A 15,649-nucleotide genomic window follows, 5' to 3' on the forward strand; every position below is an offset into this window, starting at 1 on the left:
TGCCAAACAACATCTAAAAAAAGCCTTCACATTTCTGGAACAACATCCTATGGACAGATGAGACAAAGATCAACTTGTACCAGAGTGACGGGAAGAGAAGAGTATGGAGAAGGAAAGGAACTGCTCATGATCCAAAGCATACCACCTCATCAGTGAAGTATGGTGGTGGTAGTGTCATGGCGTGGGCATGTATGGCTGCCAATGGAACTGGTTCTCTTGTATTTATTGATGATGTGACTGCTGACAAAAGCAGCAGGATGAATTCTGAAGTGTTTCGGGCAATATTATCTGCTCATATTCAGCCAAATGCTTCAGAACTCATTGGACGGCGCTTCACAGTGCAGATGGACAATGACCCGAAGCATACTGCGAAAGCAACCAAAGAGTTTTTTAAGGGAAAGAAGTGGAATGTTACGCAATGGCCAAGTCAATCACCTGACCTGAATCCGATTGAGCATGCATTTCACTTGCTGAAGACAAAACTGAAGGGAAAATGCCCCCAGAACAAGCAGGAACTGAAGACAGTTGCAGTAGAGGCCTGGCAGAGCATCACCAGGGATGAAACCCAGCGTCTGGTGATGTCTATGCGTTCCAGACTTCAGGCTGTAATTGAATGCAAAGGATTTGCAACCAAGTATTAAAAAGTGAAAGTTTGATTTATGATTGTTAATCTGTCCCATTACTTTTGGTCCCTTAAAAAGTGGGAGGCACATATACAAACTGTTGTAATTCCTACACCGTTCACCTGATTTGGATGTAAATACCCTCAAATTAAAGCTGAAAGTCTGCAGTTAAAGCACATCTTGTTCATTTCATTTCAACTCCATTGTGGTGGTGTATAGAGCCAAAAAGATTAGAATTGTGTCGATGTCCCAATATTTATGGACCTGACTGTATATATATTTGTGTGTGTGTGTGTGTGTGTGTGTTTCCAATTTCAAATTTGTATAAGCCTTTTAAGCTTCATTCCGCTCTTGCACTGAAAATGCTTTCTTTATTTTATTGTCCTCATGTCCTTATTATCTTCTTTTGCAAAGATAAACTAAACTAACTTCATTTGTTACTTGATTGTTGTTGTACGCCATGACTATGAGCGTGCCCTGTTCTAAGCAGTGAAGAAAGGGCCTGTGTGTACGTAAGTGTGTGTGTGTGTGTGTGTGTGTGTGTGTGTGTGTGTGTGTGTGTGTGTCAGATAGACAGACTTTGGCTAATTTGATAATCACATTCACCGAAATGGGATTAGACTTGAGGCAGAGGCTGGATTAAAGCTCTCGCTCCATATGTGCTTGTTTCAATCCTCGGGGTGCTCGGTGCTCTCGGGGTCCGTCATGAGCCTCGTTGAGCTTTTTAACTCCACCGCTCTGCCTCTGCAGCCTGAAAAAAACTCCTCATAATTCACAACACATTTAGCCTGCTGCGGCAGTGAAGACTATACATGTCTTCATGTTGGACCCAGCTAAGAGAAAAGACTATCAAACATGTGAGATATGATAAGAGGGTCTTCATGTTATTCGCATAATAAAATGAAGTCACATTAACCAATTATGAGTTAAATTATACATAAAGTAGCCTGGTTCAACGGAAGAACACTGCCCCTCACTTTCCACTCCGTGTGTGTTAGTGTTCTCAAAATCCCTTCGCTACGGGAAACAACAACAAACGTTGAGCGAGCGAGCTACACGCTGAAAATGGCGAGTTTTGAAGACAATTTGGACGGTGCAACAAGGCAGGCCTGCTTGGTTCTTTCAGGGATATGATTATAAAGATTTACAAAGAATATGTTTAGGGCGTTTCCTCTCTAACTGGGACGTTTTGGGAGCGATAGGTGGGATCGCTGTGGACGAAGTACACACGGAGATACGCTGGTAAGAGCCAATGAGGTTCAACCATGTATCAGCTCATTTAAATAGCTCACGTTACTGTTATCGTGTTAACAGTTAACTTCATTTAAAAGGCAGGGTTGGTAACCATTTCCAAAATACACTCTCTGGACAGTAGGGGTGTGACGAGACGAGACACGAGATCGGGTTCACGATAACGAGACACGAGATTTCAACACTATTTTAAAGGAAACTTTAATTGAGAAATATGACTGGAAAAAATTGTCTTTACTCAGAGAACCGTGGTTACAACGTAACCAAGCGTTTCATTGCGGCAGTAAACAAGGAAGGAGGCTGCTCTTGTATTGATTTATGACCATTTTAAGACGAGGGGAGAACATTTTGTTTAATATCATTAAAAGTAAAGTTAGACTCTGTCTGCTGGCGGCTGCTCTGCACTTGTGAGCGATATCGCGAGATGATTTTTACCTCGACGAGATCTCTACTGGACAGCAATAATGAACTAATGGGCTATGGAAAAAAGAGGGGAAAAGATCCTTCATCTGTAGCTGCTGTAATCCCGTGAAGAAAACCAATGAAATGCCTCCTTGCCCCGCTGCGCGTACTCTACCCCTCCACTGGTAAGAGCCAATGAGATTTAACCATGTGTCCAGCTAATTTAAATGGCTCACGTTACTCTATTGTGTCAACAGTTGACTTCATTTAATATTGTATGAGGCGTTTTCTTTTGCGGGGTGCAAATGTTCCACCAAAACAAGTTCCTTCCCGAGACTATTTAGCAGAGTCACGGTTGCTGCGTCCGGAGCTTAGCGCCGCCCAAATTGCGACTGGTTTAAAATAATTCAAACAACCCAGAACATTTATTTTTTCTCCTATCCCAGAATGCATCTGTGGTGTAGCCAGACCTTACTCCACAGCGCTGTGGAGCTTTATACAGTACAGTAGGCCTGGCATTGCGAGACTAAACATAAAATGACCCAGACTTTTTTACACTAAAGTGAAGGAAATGTGCCTATGAAGGTGTGGACTTCAGTTGAGAACACATGAAGAAATGTGTGAATATGAGCATCACATAAGTCTTGGAGTAGCAACTCTACCCATAATTCCTTATTGTTTCCTCTCTGTTTCCAACAGAAATGTTTTCAGGAGTCTCGGTGCTGGGGATGTTATCATTCTCACCCGGATGAAACAAGCCAAACTAAAGGAGGACACACTGCCTAATCCAAAGAGTCAAGAAGAATAAGAATAGGCCGCTGGGTTGGGATAAGCGACTTGTTTTACCTGATGGAAGCCGAGGTAATCCTGGATGGTGTGAGAGCAGAAGAAGACGATTCCCTCCGCTGTCACGACCAGGACGAAGCCATTCAGGGCCTGCACAGAGAAGATTTGTTTGTATAATGTTCACAATGATTGAAAGTGTATTCTTTTTTTCCCCACGCTTTGGTGTCTTAGTGACTAATGTGGACAAAAATCTTTTGAAATCGGTCCAGTATTGAGCGAGAATGCTGTAACACGCATCCGTGAAACAAGCTGCAATGTGACCCTATGGGGCAAATGTCTGTCCACTAAAAGTTCTGACAACATTATGGAAAGGATCCTTACAGAGATAGACCTTTTTGTTTAACATGGAACAGCCCCCGAAATCGCCATTGCCAAACTCACCAGACTCTATTTAAATAATCAGTACTTTTGGCGTGTATAGAGCCAGCATATAAATCACATGTAAATGGGTGAATTAAGGGTTTATTTCAACGAAACCAGAGCGGTGCTTGTTGGAACAGTTGAAAGAGGAATCAAGACGGCTTTTGATGGTTTTATTTTGTTTCTGTTAACTTTGAATGAAGCGTGTTTTTACGATGTTAAAATGACTGTTTATTTACATGGAGTCTGGTGGGTTTGGCGATGGCGATTTCAGGGCTTTTGATGTTTAACAAAAAGGATCTTACTCTTTATCAAAAAGGTCTATCTCCATATGGATTCAAATCATAATGTTGTCGGACACTCGCAAGCACGCAGCATGCTTCTACCGAGATGCAATAATGCTGCTGATTGGCCGTCTAGGCACGCAGGAAAAATGTAACATGTAATGTTGTAAATTAGTTTTCGTTTTATAAAATTGGTATCGCAAAAAAAATATCGTTTAAGAACCGGTATCCGAGTCACGGTATCGACATTTTTTGATACCCAGCCCTATGTATAAACATATTTAATGCACATGCACTAAAGGTAGTTTTACCTGCTGAAACCCAAATGTCAGCTAACGACAAAAACATTTCGCTAGGCATTAGAGCATTAGAGTTTGGTATCAAAACCAAGTTCCACCATGGAACCGGTTCCTACGCAACCGGTAGGAATCGGAATAATTTCAAAAGTACCGGTCATCGGCATCGGAATTGTAAAAATCCAAACGATACCCAACCCTACTAGGCATGGGCCGGTATAAGATTCTGATGGTATGATAACCTTCAGCTAAAATACCACGGTTTGACTGTAATGCGGCATTGCAATTACAGCTTTAAAATGTATTATTTTTTAAATGTCTGGGTAAAAAACAACAACTTTTTTTTTTTTTTTTCATTGACCACAATGTATTTTATTTATTAAACACACTGTACACTGGCAGGGAGACGGATTTCTAAACTGCACTTTCTGTCCTTGACGACTAAAAAAAAAGCTCATACCACAGGAACGGTATGACGGAAAATTGTACTGGTTTTGAAACCGTAAATTACATTTTGCAGGGCCTTCACTTGCTACTATCAGATTCCAGTGAGCACAAGGAAGAAAGAGAAGAAATGGGGCCGGAGAAAGAATAAGAGGAGACATAAAGAAATAAAAAAACAAAAACAGGGATGAGACTCCCCACGGGCAGAAAGAGAGGAAGAGGAAGAAGAGAAGGAGGTCAGTACTCATCATCACTCCTCTCCCTCCTCGAGCCTCGGGGTTCGGGGAAGAGGTGATGACACCGTGTCCCGACACGGCAAAGAGTCACAACGGCATCCCGCTGGTCCCGCCTACACCTCCCTGGCGAGGGTGATGATGACCTCCGTAGGAACACAGCCTTCGTCTGACAACAGACAGTATACACTCCTCATTTCCACATCGCATGGTTTGAATCGGTGCTGTTGGATCCCTTTTCGAAACCTCTTTCAAAAGCCATTACGTAATGTCAAAAATTCATCAGCATCAGGCTTAAAACAAGACAGCTTCTCTTAGCTGCTGGATAATCGACATTTAGGTAGGAGGGTCCTACTCGATAGCAGATACGTGTGACTTGAAAGAGGCAAATCTTTGATTCATTTTAATTTACTTGTTCTCTGGTGTGCTATTAACATTTGTTGTATTGGGCAGGGTTGCTTGCTTCATTCTGGTTGGCTGATTTCAAGCTCCCTGCACAGCTCTGAGCTCAATTAATACACACACCCTCATCTTGACTTATCCTACGGTAAGTTGTGGTCTTTGTTTGAGCTGTCAAGTTTCTATTTTAAAGGAACACGCTGACTTATTGGGACTTTGTCTTATTCCCCGTATCCCCCAGAGTTAGATAAGTCCATACATACCCTTCTCATCTCCGTGCGTGTCGTAACTCTGTCTGACGCACCCACCGCTAGCCTAGCTTAGCACAGATCCTGGAGGTAACCGGCTCCATCTAGCCTACTGCTCCCAATAAGTGACAAAATAACGCCAACATGTTCCTGTTTACATGTTCTGATTTGTATAGTCACGGCGTGTACAAATAACAAGGTCACATGAGACACAGCCATCTCCTAACCGTATACATACTGGGAACTATATTCTCAGAAATGGATTATCGACAAACCAGTCTGTTTAACAGAGAGGATGCAGACTTTCACCTTGATGGTTTTAACATCATTCGCTTTGACAGAGACGCAGCGACAACACGTAAGACAATCGGGTCGGGCGCCGCATGGCTGTCAACAGCAAGTGGGCGACAACGTTTTCAGTGAGAGAGACACAGAGTTGTAAGTATTACGAGCTGTTGACTGTATCTCTTAGAGCAGTGTTTCTCAAATAGGGGTACGTTAGAGGGTACATGGCTTTAAAAAACTGTTCAAAAGAGGGAACATTATTGAAAAAAAGCTTGAGAACCACTGTCTTAGACCACACTACTTACCCCGAGAGTTCTCTTAGATCACCATCATTTTAGTATATGTACTAGTATATATGTATGCAGGTATATCCTGTATTTAGTATATGTATGTACAGTTATAACTGGTCTTAAAGAGACAGGCGTTAAAACGGAGCGTTTCAGACAAGACAGTATGAAAATATTATGTTGTAAACATGATCTAGTAGAAAGTATGAAGCGAAAAAAAAAATTTTTTGCAGAATATGGGACCTTAAAACAGAATCTATTATTGATTCATGAACAGATTGGTTTGGGATCTAAGATTTAAGCTTTACAACTAACTGCAAAAAAAACCCAACCTACAGTACAGTATGTGACCACACCCAACAAACACACACACAAACACACACAGAATTCAGAGTGGAGTGGCATAAATATTTACTGCAGATTCGTCTGTTTGTTGTCTCTGTCAGATGACAACCCAATGACAGCAAACACAGGAAATCTCTCTCTCTCTCTCTCTCTATTTACCATAAAATAAGCATTTCCCAAAAGCACACTGACCCAGTTCGCACACACACCTCACTCTCTAAAAGAGGACCATATGAATGCATGACGGGTGTGTTAAAGATTTGGTGATATCCTGTCAAACATCTAAGAATACTTTGAATGCTTTTAGTCGGTTTCCAGCTCCACCAAGGCACACAATCTTCATCCTTCATCCAAACCCCCCCCCTTTCCACTTCAATAATAGATGTGTTCACCGGCTCTGTATAATTCATGGGCCGCCGTCTGTAATGGAACAGAGCAGCTGAAGGAGGAGGCTGCTGATCTGTGATTCTTCACCGCTGCAGTGACCCATTTACTCCTCTGGGATCAATACTTCTTTTTTTAAACAATGTTTATATTCATTTTGTATTGCAAATACAATTTTTCAACAAACCCCCCCCTCCCTCATCCCAACCCACAACAATATTTCTCTGTCAACCTCTGCCGTAATACAGCAATCAAAAAACAAAAAGCAAATTATATATTTCACGGTAGCAGCTCCCCAATGTCTTCGTCTTTTATAAACCGGTCAAATGTCTTCCCGATTATCTCATACACCCTCAATGTCCTCTCAATATACAGACTGATCTCATGAAGTGGCGTATGTACGACACGCCAATTCGTATGCCATTTATTGGCGTGTTATGAAGACGCATACTCGCTTTTTAGCGTGTTTATCAACGCCGTTTGGCCTCCATTGACTTACATTACCTTGTGATTGCGTGTGAATTTACGCCGTAGCGGGTAGTATGAAAGACTTTCACCCAGGAGACCGGGGACCGTGTCCCGCCTGTCACGTTTCCTTCGTGTCCCGTGTCACGTTTCCTAAACTCAACCACCGCTTTTCTTCTCGCGATAACATGCCACGTGGCGATAACACGCCAAGTGTGTATGTTTACGTCTGCTGTATACAGCGCAGACATACACTCAGCTCAAAATGCGTACAGATAACATGCCACTTGGCTTAAGAAAGTGGGCGTGTATGTTTACGTGAAGTCATGATGTCACGTTGCAATATACTTTATATGTCAGTCTCTCCGTGGACATACATTGCGCCATACTCTTGATCCGAGCACAAGTTGTAGGTGCCTCCATTGTCTTCCAGATGAGAGCTATAGTCCTATTTGCGTGTAGTATATGCATACATGTCATCCACTTATCCGGGGTCGGGTCACGGGGGAAACAGCTCCACCCCAAACTTCCCTTTCCAGAGCCACATTAGCCAGCTCTGACTGGAGGATCCCGAGGCGTTCCCAGGCCAGGGGAGAGATATAATCCCTCCACCTAGTCCTGGGTCTTCCCCGAGGCCTCCTCCCAGCTGGACGTGCTTGGAACACCTGCCTAGGGAGGCGCCCAGGGGTAGGGATGGGTCTCGAGACCCGGTTCTATTAAGGACCCGGTTCCAAATTTCTCATAACCCAAAAATCATTAAGGTCCGAGCTTATCGATACTGCTATCGAGACTAGTGGCTCATATAACGTGATGTCTAAAAATAGATACGTGCGTGAACCGGAAAAATGATTTACAGTACGTAAAGACTATAGGTAAAGACAAGCTTCCCCAAAGCTTGTTTACGTCTTGTCAACCAATGGAAGGCTGGTCTGTCATTGCAGCTGAAACAAAGATCGAAAACAGCAAAGAGGAATCACCCAGGGGCAGAAGAGTTAGATATGACCATAAGTTGTCAAAAATACCAAAAACAGCAACAGAGAAATAGAACAGTCACAGACTTTTTGCAACAAAAGGTTCTGTTAAGATTAAGAATTTGTCGTCTCGTCTTTCCACCAAATAACAGAAAAGTAGCGATAATGGTATCGATGAAGACTTGGATCGTTAAGCAGTCTCAAGAAAATGGTATCAATATCAATGTAAATTAACGATCCCCATCCCTACCCAGGGGGCGTCCTTACCAGACGCCCGAACCACCTCAATTGGCTCCTTTTGACGCGAAGGAGCAGCGGCTCTACTCCGAGCTCCTCACGGATGACTGAGCTTCTCACCCTATCTCTAAGGGAGACGCCAGCTACCCTCCTGAGGAAACCCATTTTGGCCGCTTGTACCCTGGATCTCCTTCTTTCGGTCATGACCCAGCCTTCATGACCATAGGTGAGGGTAGGAACCAAAACTGACCGGTAGATTGAGAGCTTTGCCTTCTGGCTCAGCTCTCTTTTTGTCAAAACGGCGCGATAATGTGAGTTAATACCGGCCCCGCTGCGTCAATAGTGCCTATAGCAAAGCAAAATCAATACATAAATATTCTTTTCAAAACATTTATCAATGGTATTACACTGTCCCAACAGTCCCAAGTGTTATCTGTGTTATCCTAAAATACACCTTATAAAAGAAGGACAGGGGATTCATCGTTTTGTTTAAGTTTTTGACCGTGGTATCGAATTGGGTATCAAGAACCATGAGATTTCACTGGTATCTGGTGTGTGTGTGTGTGTGTGTGTGTGTGTGTGTGTGTGTGTGTGTGTGTGTGTGTGTGGGGGGGTCTCTCTCAGAGAGTAAACACACACACACACACACATATATGACACAATACAATGCCATTATATGGCTTTTGAAAACAATAATAGCGTGAGATGGAAGTGAAAAACAACTCATCCCTGCGGTAAACTCCAAACTCATCTCTCTAACTATTTTCCAAAAGCTGAAACGAGAACACGAAAACAAGCCATTTCTGCTCTTGTCCTGCTGTGCAGAGCAGCCTCCCCTCCATCAGAAGGATTTGAACTGACCGTACAACCGCCAGTTGTTGCTGTTGTGTGCAGAGTCTTCGCATGATGCACAGGAAAAAAAAAGCCACAACGAACTCAGATCCTCAGAGCCAGGGGTGTCTAGTTAATAGCTATTCGACTGTGCCCAGTCCAGTCACATTCTAATCCAGATGTCAACATGTCCGAGACGTTCTAAAGGGATGGTAGTGATCAAACACTTTGAATACAAACTGTATCCAGATGTCTGTAACGTGTAAATACATCTGTATAGTTGAGCCACATTCTTTTAGTCCACACCACATTAAAGCGTTACTTTTTGGGGTTGTATCTTTCAGGAATGTGTGTCTGATAGGGCTGTCCTATCGAATGAATCATCCTAAAATTATGTTTTTAATTAATTTCCATCTCCACACAGATATTTCTCAACGTCATATCTTCAAAATCACCTACAATTCTGAATAAAAGGGTAATTTCGGGTTTTTTTCAACCTTGACCAGACTATTTTCCTATGTTTTTGTGTCTAAGTGACTGATGGGAACAACAAGCTTTGACATTGGTCCAGTATTGAGAGAGATCGCTGCAGTCGGCGATCAGGGAAAATGAGCTGCAGTGGAAGTTATTGGGCAATTGCGCACTTTCAATTTACGTCCAAAAAAGGGCTTGATTTTGCCACTGGGCTCAGATTATTATTCTAAGTGTCTGACAACATTATGGAAAGGATTTCTAAGGAGGTCGACCTTTCTGTTAAACAATAAGATCCCTTTTTCAAACATAAAAACGCCTGCGAAATTGCTATCGCTAAACCCACCAGACTCCATGTAAATAAACAGTAATTTTATCATCGTAAAACACACTTCATTCAAAGTCGTCAGACACAAAATGAACCTATGAAAAGCCGTTTTGGTTACTCTTTCTGGTGTTCCAACAATCACGACTGTAGTTTTGGCTGAAATAAACACATAGTTTACCGATTTACCTGTGAAAATATGCTGGCTCTATACACACGCTAGTCTGGTGGGTTTAGAGATAACGATTTGGGAGCTGTTTCTGCTTCAACCAAGATGAATTTACTCTTTAAAAAAAGGTCTATCTCTGTAGGGATCCTTTCCATAATGTTGTCAAACACTTAGAACAATAATCTGAGCCTGTCAGCGGCAAAAACAGCACTTTTAGTGGACAAAATTGACTTTGCACATTTGCCCTAAAGCAGGGATCTTCAACAGGGGGTCCGGGACACCAAGGGGGTCCTCAGAGTCACTGCAGAGGTTCCAACATATTATTAGCAAATACAAATCCCCACTGATGGTAATGTAAGGTAGCCATCTACAGATACAGTTCATCCCAAAGGATTGACTGTTCCACATGTGTTTAACATTAAAACATGATTTATAAAAGCATGCCAACAATTATTAGGCTACTTTAATAGCTTAGTATTCTATGCAAACAATGTATCTATAAATGCTTCATGCTGCCCTAAAAGTTATAGTAGGACCAGATTAATATGCAACTTCATTTTATACAATATATGTAGTAGGGGGTCCCTGCTCCATCTCTTTTTCAGTTAAGGGGTCCTTGGCTTGAAAAACATTGAAGACCCCTGCCCTAAAGGATAGCATTGCAGCCCGGTTTGCAGCTGCGGGTCACAGCGTTTTCGCTTAGTACTGGACCAGTGTCGAAGATTGTTGTTACTTCGACAAAAAAAAATAACTAACCCTTTTAAGGACAGCGCCAGCTCTGATTAAGGACATAAGAGAAAATCAGTAAAACACGTTCACTGATGATGGAAGTCTAAATATGACAGCAGCCTCCCCAACCTGCAGCAGCAGCTCCCCCTCGGGCACGCGGCCGTCACTGTGAGCACCACTCTTCGCCGTGACGTTGGACAGCTGGTTCTTCAGCGCCACTACAGAGGGAGGAACAGAGAGGATAAGTCAGTGATGGACACAGCACAAATAGCTTTCATTTTGGATTGTTGGCCAAACACAAATCGATTAGCAGACGTCTCCGAAAACCCCTGTCACGGCAATCTGTCACCATGTTATACAGTAGAGCAGCGCCTCCAAGGTCCGCATCAGGTCGGAAAAATTGCCAATTTTAGTGTCAGAAAGTTCCGGAGATTTGTGGCTTGTGAAGAATGGCTCCAATATTGACTTTGGTTTCTACGGGGCGAAATAATCACTCATGATCTGTGTTCCTCGTTTACTTCTCCCATTAGAATCAATACACTCAGGACCTGCCGCGAGCCTACGGGACACAGATACAGGAAACTACTCTTGAGTTGGGGCCGTCTCGGTTCTAAACCGTCTCTGACAAGGCGGACAAAACCGCCCACAGGGGCTTCTCTGTGACCTCTGACCCCTGAGACAGAAACACGGAGGCCGGCCCGGTGCCTTTGACCCTGGGGTTGAAATGTGTTTGAGTGGGTTGAGTCTGAGGAACACAAAAGAGCTTTTTCTGAAGCAGCGGCCGGAGACGTTAATGGAAGGGGAAGTCTCTGAGCGCTGCGGACGACACAGAGGCCACTTAAACGGCTTCTTCTGATCGCGACCCAAATTCCACACAGGGTCCGATAAAGCTCCGTCGTATCCATTATGAATGAAATTTAAGACCTACATCATGACATCAACAATCAAAACGTACAAGGAAACACAGAGTCACAAAATGAATTGCTTTCTTGCATAAGAAGCAGTAGGCTAATTGGCTTTAACCAAGCCCTAAATTCAGTTTGTTTTCAAGCCAAGTATCGCTTAACATGCACTTTCCTATAGCTGAAGAATACAATCTGTGGAACAATCCAAAAATTCCACAAACCTAGCGAAAACACTGATATTAGATATAATAAACAGAGACTTTATTTGCTTTTTTTAAGCAAATTTTTGCCTGGAAAGAGCCAAATCAGTCTTAAAACTTATGCAATGTTCAGGAAAATGGGTGAAAGGGGAAGTAAATAACGCATAAAACATGAATAAACACCAGAATGGTCCCTCGCAGTTGTTATTGTTTAATGCCTGTGACATAAGTGTGTTGTAGTTCACCTCAAAAAATGTCTCCTCGTATAAAAAGGAATGCTCCCCAAGCTTTGTCTGTTTGGCGACAGCGCTCAGTGTAGTGGGAGAGAGAGAGAGAGAGAGAGAGAGCAGGAAAAGCATGTTGACTATCAATAATTGAGGGTGTGGGGGGGGTATTTTCGCGCGCTGATGTCATGAACGGTGGCCCGCGGCATGAAAAAATACCCAGAGGCAAACGGGAGGAGGAGGGGAAGTGTGTTGGCACAACGGAGGGCGACGAGGACACCGACAGCCAATTAAAACATCACAACAGACGCTTTACAGTCATCTGGCTCACAGAGCGAAAGGCACATAGGAAGCCACATACATCGTAGCAATGTAAATGTAGCCTGACACGGAACACATGAGAGACTGCAACATGTATTCATCTATTCTACTCATCGACCTGCAGCAGCCGCGGATTAAAGTCTCTTCCACAGTCTGCAGGGACGATGACACAAACAATGACCCGTCTAATCCAGCTACTCATCGCCACGACCAAAACACAGAGCTGACGGGAGGAGAGCCTCCCTGCCAAATGACAACGCCAACAACAGAGATCTGCAACTTACAGTGTGTTTGTACAATGAGAACTGAACTGAGTTTCTTCTTGACAGCGGAGCAAAGTCAACTGTTGGTGTGTAACCTCCCCCATTCCTAACATAAGTCTCCCGTATACTCACAGAGAGTGAGACCAACATGATACCAACTAGCTCTCTGCAAAGAACAGACATGGGTTGAATACACAATGGACTACAACTACGGATGCAGCGGTTAACCGAGTTCACTGTTGACCGCGCTTTCACGGTTAATTCAACGTAAAGGCTCGGCTACACCAAGTGTTAACTGGCTGCACGTTGTTTGTGGCAGTGCGTGCCGTTCTTATTAAACCTCCTTGACAAACGCGCCCTAGACACGTGAAAGCAGACGCTGGCCACTGCCAGTATTGACCGTCAGAGTGATGTACAATGGCGTCCCGTGGTGGGATACTGCTGCGATTCTTATCAAGTAAGCAAACAGAAGGAAAAAGCGCAGAGCAGAGCCCGGCCCTGACATCAGGACAGCTGGAGCTGCAACGGGGGATCTCGACCCAAGCTGCTAAGCTTGCTAACGACTTTATTGTTTGTTAACGTTGTTTGTTAAGTGTTTGCCAGCTTGTCAACGTTACCGGTTGGCTAACATTAGCCTGTTTAATGTTCACGGTGTACGGCGATGTTAACGACGCAGTTAACAGCTAACGAGTCGGGAGCCGACGTTTTACAGCGCAACAGCCCAAACATGTCACTGACGTTACCGCTTAAAACGTTACTTACGTTCTCTTCTTCATTCCTTATGGCAGAGGTCTTCAACAGGGGGTCCAGGACCCCTAGGAGGTCCTCAGAGTTACTGCAGGGGGGCCACCAAATTATTCATTTCTTAGTTTGAATTGAATTTCAAGTTTAAAATGTCTTAACATAATTTGTAATGTATTATCAAAGACCCCTGCCCTATGGGATATAAGGCTGCAAAGAGATCTCATCATTGCATTTCGTCATTGGCAACATGCCGCGCATCTCCCTGGGAGTAGGGTTGGGTATCGTTTGGATTTTTACGATTCCGATGCCGAACCGGTACTTTTAAAATGATAAACCGATCCTTGAAAAACTGAAAAATGACATCAAAGATGTAATATGTTTACTAGCGCTCACGTGCAGTGAATGGTTTAATATGCTTTTACGGCCGTTTTGGTGAGCCCAGAGGGAAGACACATTAAGTGGAACCGAAATGAAGAACTGAAATTTGCATTCTAATCCGGTTCGATTCCTACCGGTTGCGTAGGAACTGGTTCCATAGTGGAACTGGGTTTCGTTACCCAACCCTACCCGTGACAGGTGCATCGTGTCTAGAAGTGGCTCCGACTTTTAGAAACAACAGCTAGCAGGGCCGTTTCTAGGGCCAACGTCTTAAGAAGGACAGCACTGCTGTTGCCAACTTGACCTTTTGTTTGTGGTGTGACTAGTCTCGCATTGCCAGACCCTCCTCCACAGTGCTGCGGAGGAGGGTCTGGCTAGTCCACACAGCATTCCGGGATGGCAGAAAAACGTGCTCTGGTTTATTGGCATTTCTTTAAACCAATCACTTGGGCGCACCAAGCGCCGGACGGAGCCGCGGTGCCTCTGCAAAATAGCCTCAGGAAGGAACTCTCTAAACCTGTCAGATTAATTGAAATAAAAAGTTTGACGATTGGTCACGTAATCTTTTTTTAACAACACCATTAACAAAACTGTTATTTCTGTTTCAAGGCAGCAAAAGATGACACGTTCAAATCTAGAGTGGTCACGTGATTTTATACATTCGTGGTGAAACTGATTCACGCATCATAATCGTGATAATCGTGAAATCCTTCAGACTATAATCGTACCGACAACATCTATAATCGTCGCAACTACGACTGTAAGAACATTTAAAAACAGGGGTTTTCTCTGAGATTGTGGGGGTCAAAAGTTGAAAAGTGGGCCCCCCTCCCTTCGTTCTTCAAAAGCTCTGTAAAGCGTCCGTGATTGGATTATCCCCGTCGTGTTTTTACTCTCTGGGGCTTTCATCTCCCCCTCTCCCCCCCTACCTCCTCTCTGCAGTCTCTTCAGACCTACATTACTGTGAGACTGAGACTTTGGGACACGGGTCAACTCGCGGCCACGGGCAAGACGAGCTGACCTACTATACGTGAAGGTTGGTTTACTAAGACGCTACGATGAGGGGGAGGGGGGATCGTCCAGGCTTAATGCACTCACACAGAGATGGGTCTGCTGGCCTGTTTCTGCAGGGTCAGCATGTAGGGCCGGGTACCAAAACCACTACTTTTTAGGCGCCGACCGAATTGCCTGTGCCCAATTTCAATACCTGAGGAGTAAATCACATCAGCGTCAGTGAGCTAATCAGCACGCAGCGTGCTTCTACCAAGATCTAATAGTGTCTGTGATTGGCCGTCAGCAGCCAAAGAGCTTCTGCAGTTTGTCAATAGAGGAGTGTTTCCATAGCACGGTGAAGTCTGAAAACCAGACAGGGCTTTATTCTGCTCTTTTTTGCAGGCTTGTACTTGTGTTTGGGCTTTCTACTACATGTTTACATGCTTTAATGTTCAAAATACACACTATTTTTTTTAATCATACTGTCTGTCTGAATATAAGTGAACGAGTCTCTGCACCGTCATTGCAGCCGTAGGATTCTGATATTTCCCACGTTCAGTGAAGGTTCAAGGATTTTTGAAGGCACTTTGTTGTTTTGTTGGACAAACTTACAATGTGCCTCTTACAGCAAATCTGTGAACACACCCATGCGCGCGCGCACACACACACACACACCTCTTCAAAATCCATCTGCTAGGCCTGTAAGTCTGCTAGCACCTCCACAAAGCCACTAAAT

The 15,649-nt window shown here is 43.8% G+C and overlaps 1 protein-coding gene across 1 annotated transcript in view; it reads right to left on the bottom strand.

Moving 5' to 3' along the window:
- LOC144513038 (aryl hydrocarbon receptor-like) overlaps positions 1-15,649 on the bottom strand; it is a 43,969-nt gene that overhangs the window by 18,152 nt on the left and 10,168 nt on the right. Inside the window, exons 3-4 of the mRNA XM_078244100.1 lie at positions 11,015-11,103; positions 3,123-3,212 (exon numbers count right to left, since the gene is read on the bottom strand). Coding sequence (XP_078100226.1) covers positions 3,123-3,212; positions 11,015-11,103 — 179 coding nt within the window. The remainder of the gene's footprint in view (positions 1-3,122; positions 3,213-11,014; positions 11,104-15,649) is intronic.

Source organism: Sander vitreus, chromosome 24 (genome assembly GCF_031162955.1).
Source record: "Sander vitreus isolate 19-12246 chromosome 24, sanVit1, whole genome shotgun sequence".
NCBI classification, from domain to species: domain Eukaryota; kingdom Metazoa; phylum Chordata; class Actinopteri; order Perciformes; family Percidae; genus Sander; species Sander vitreus.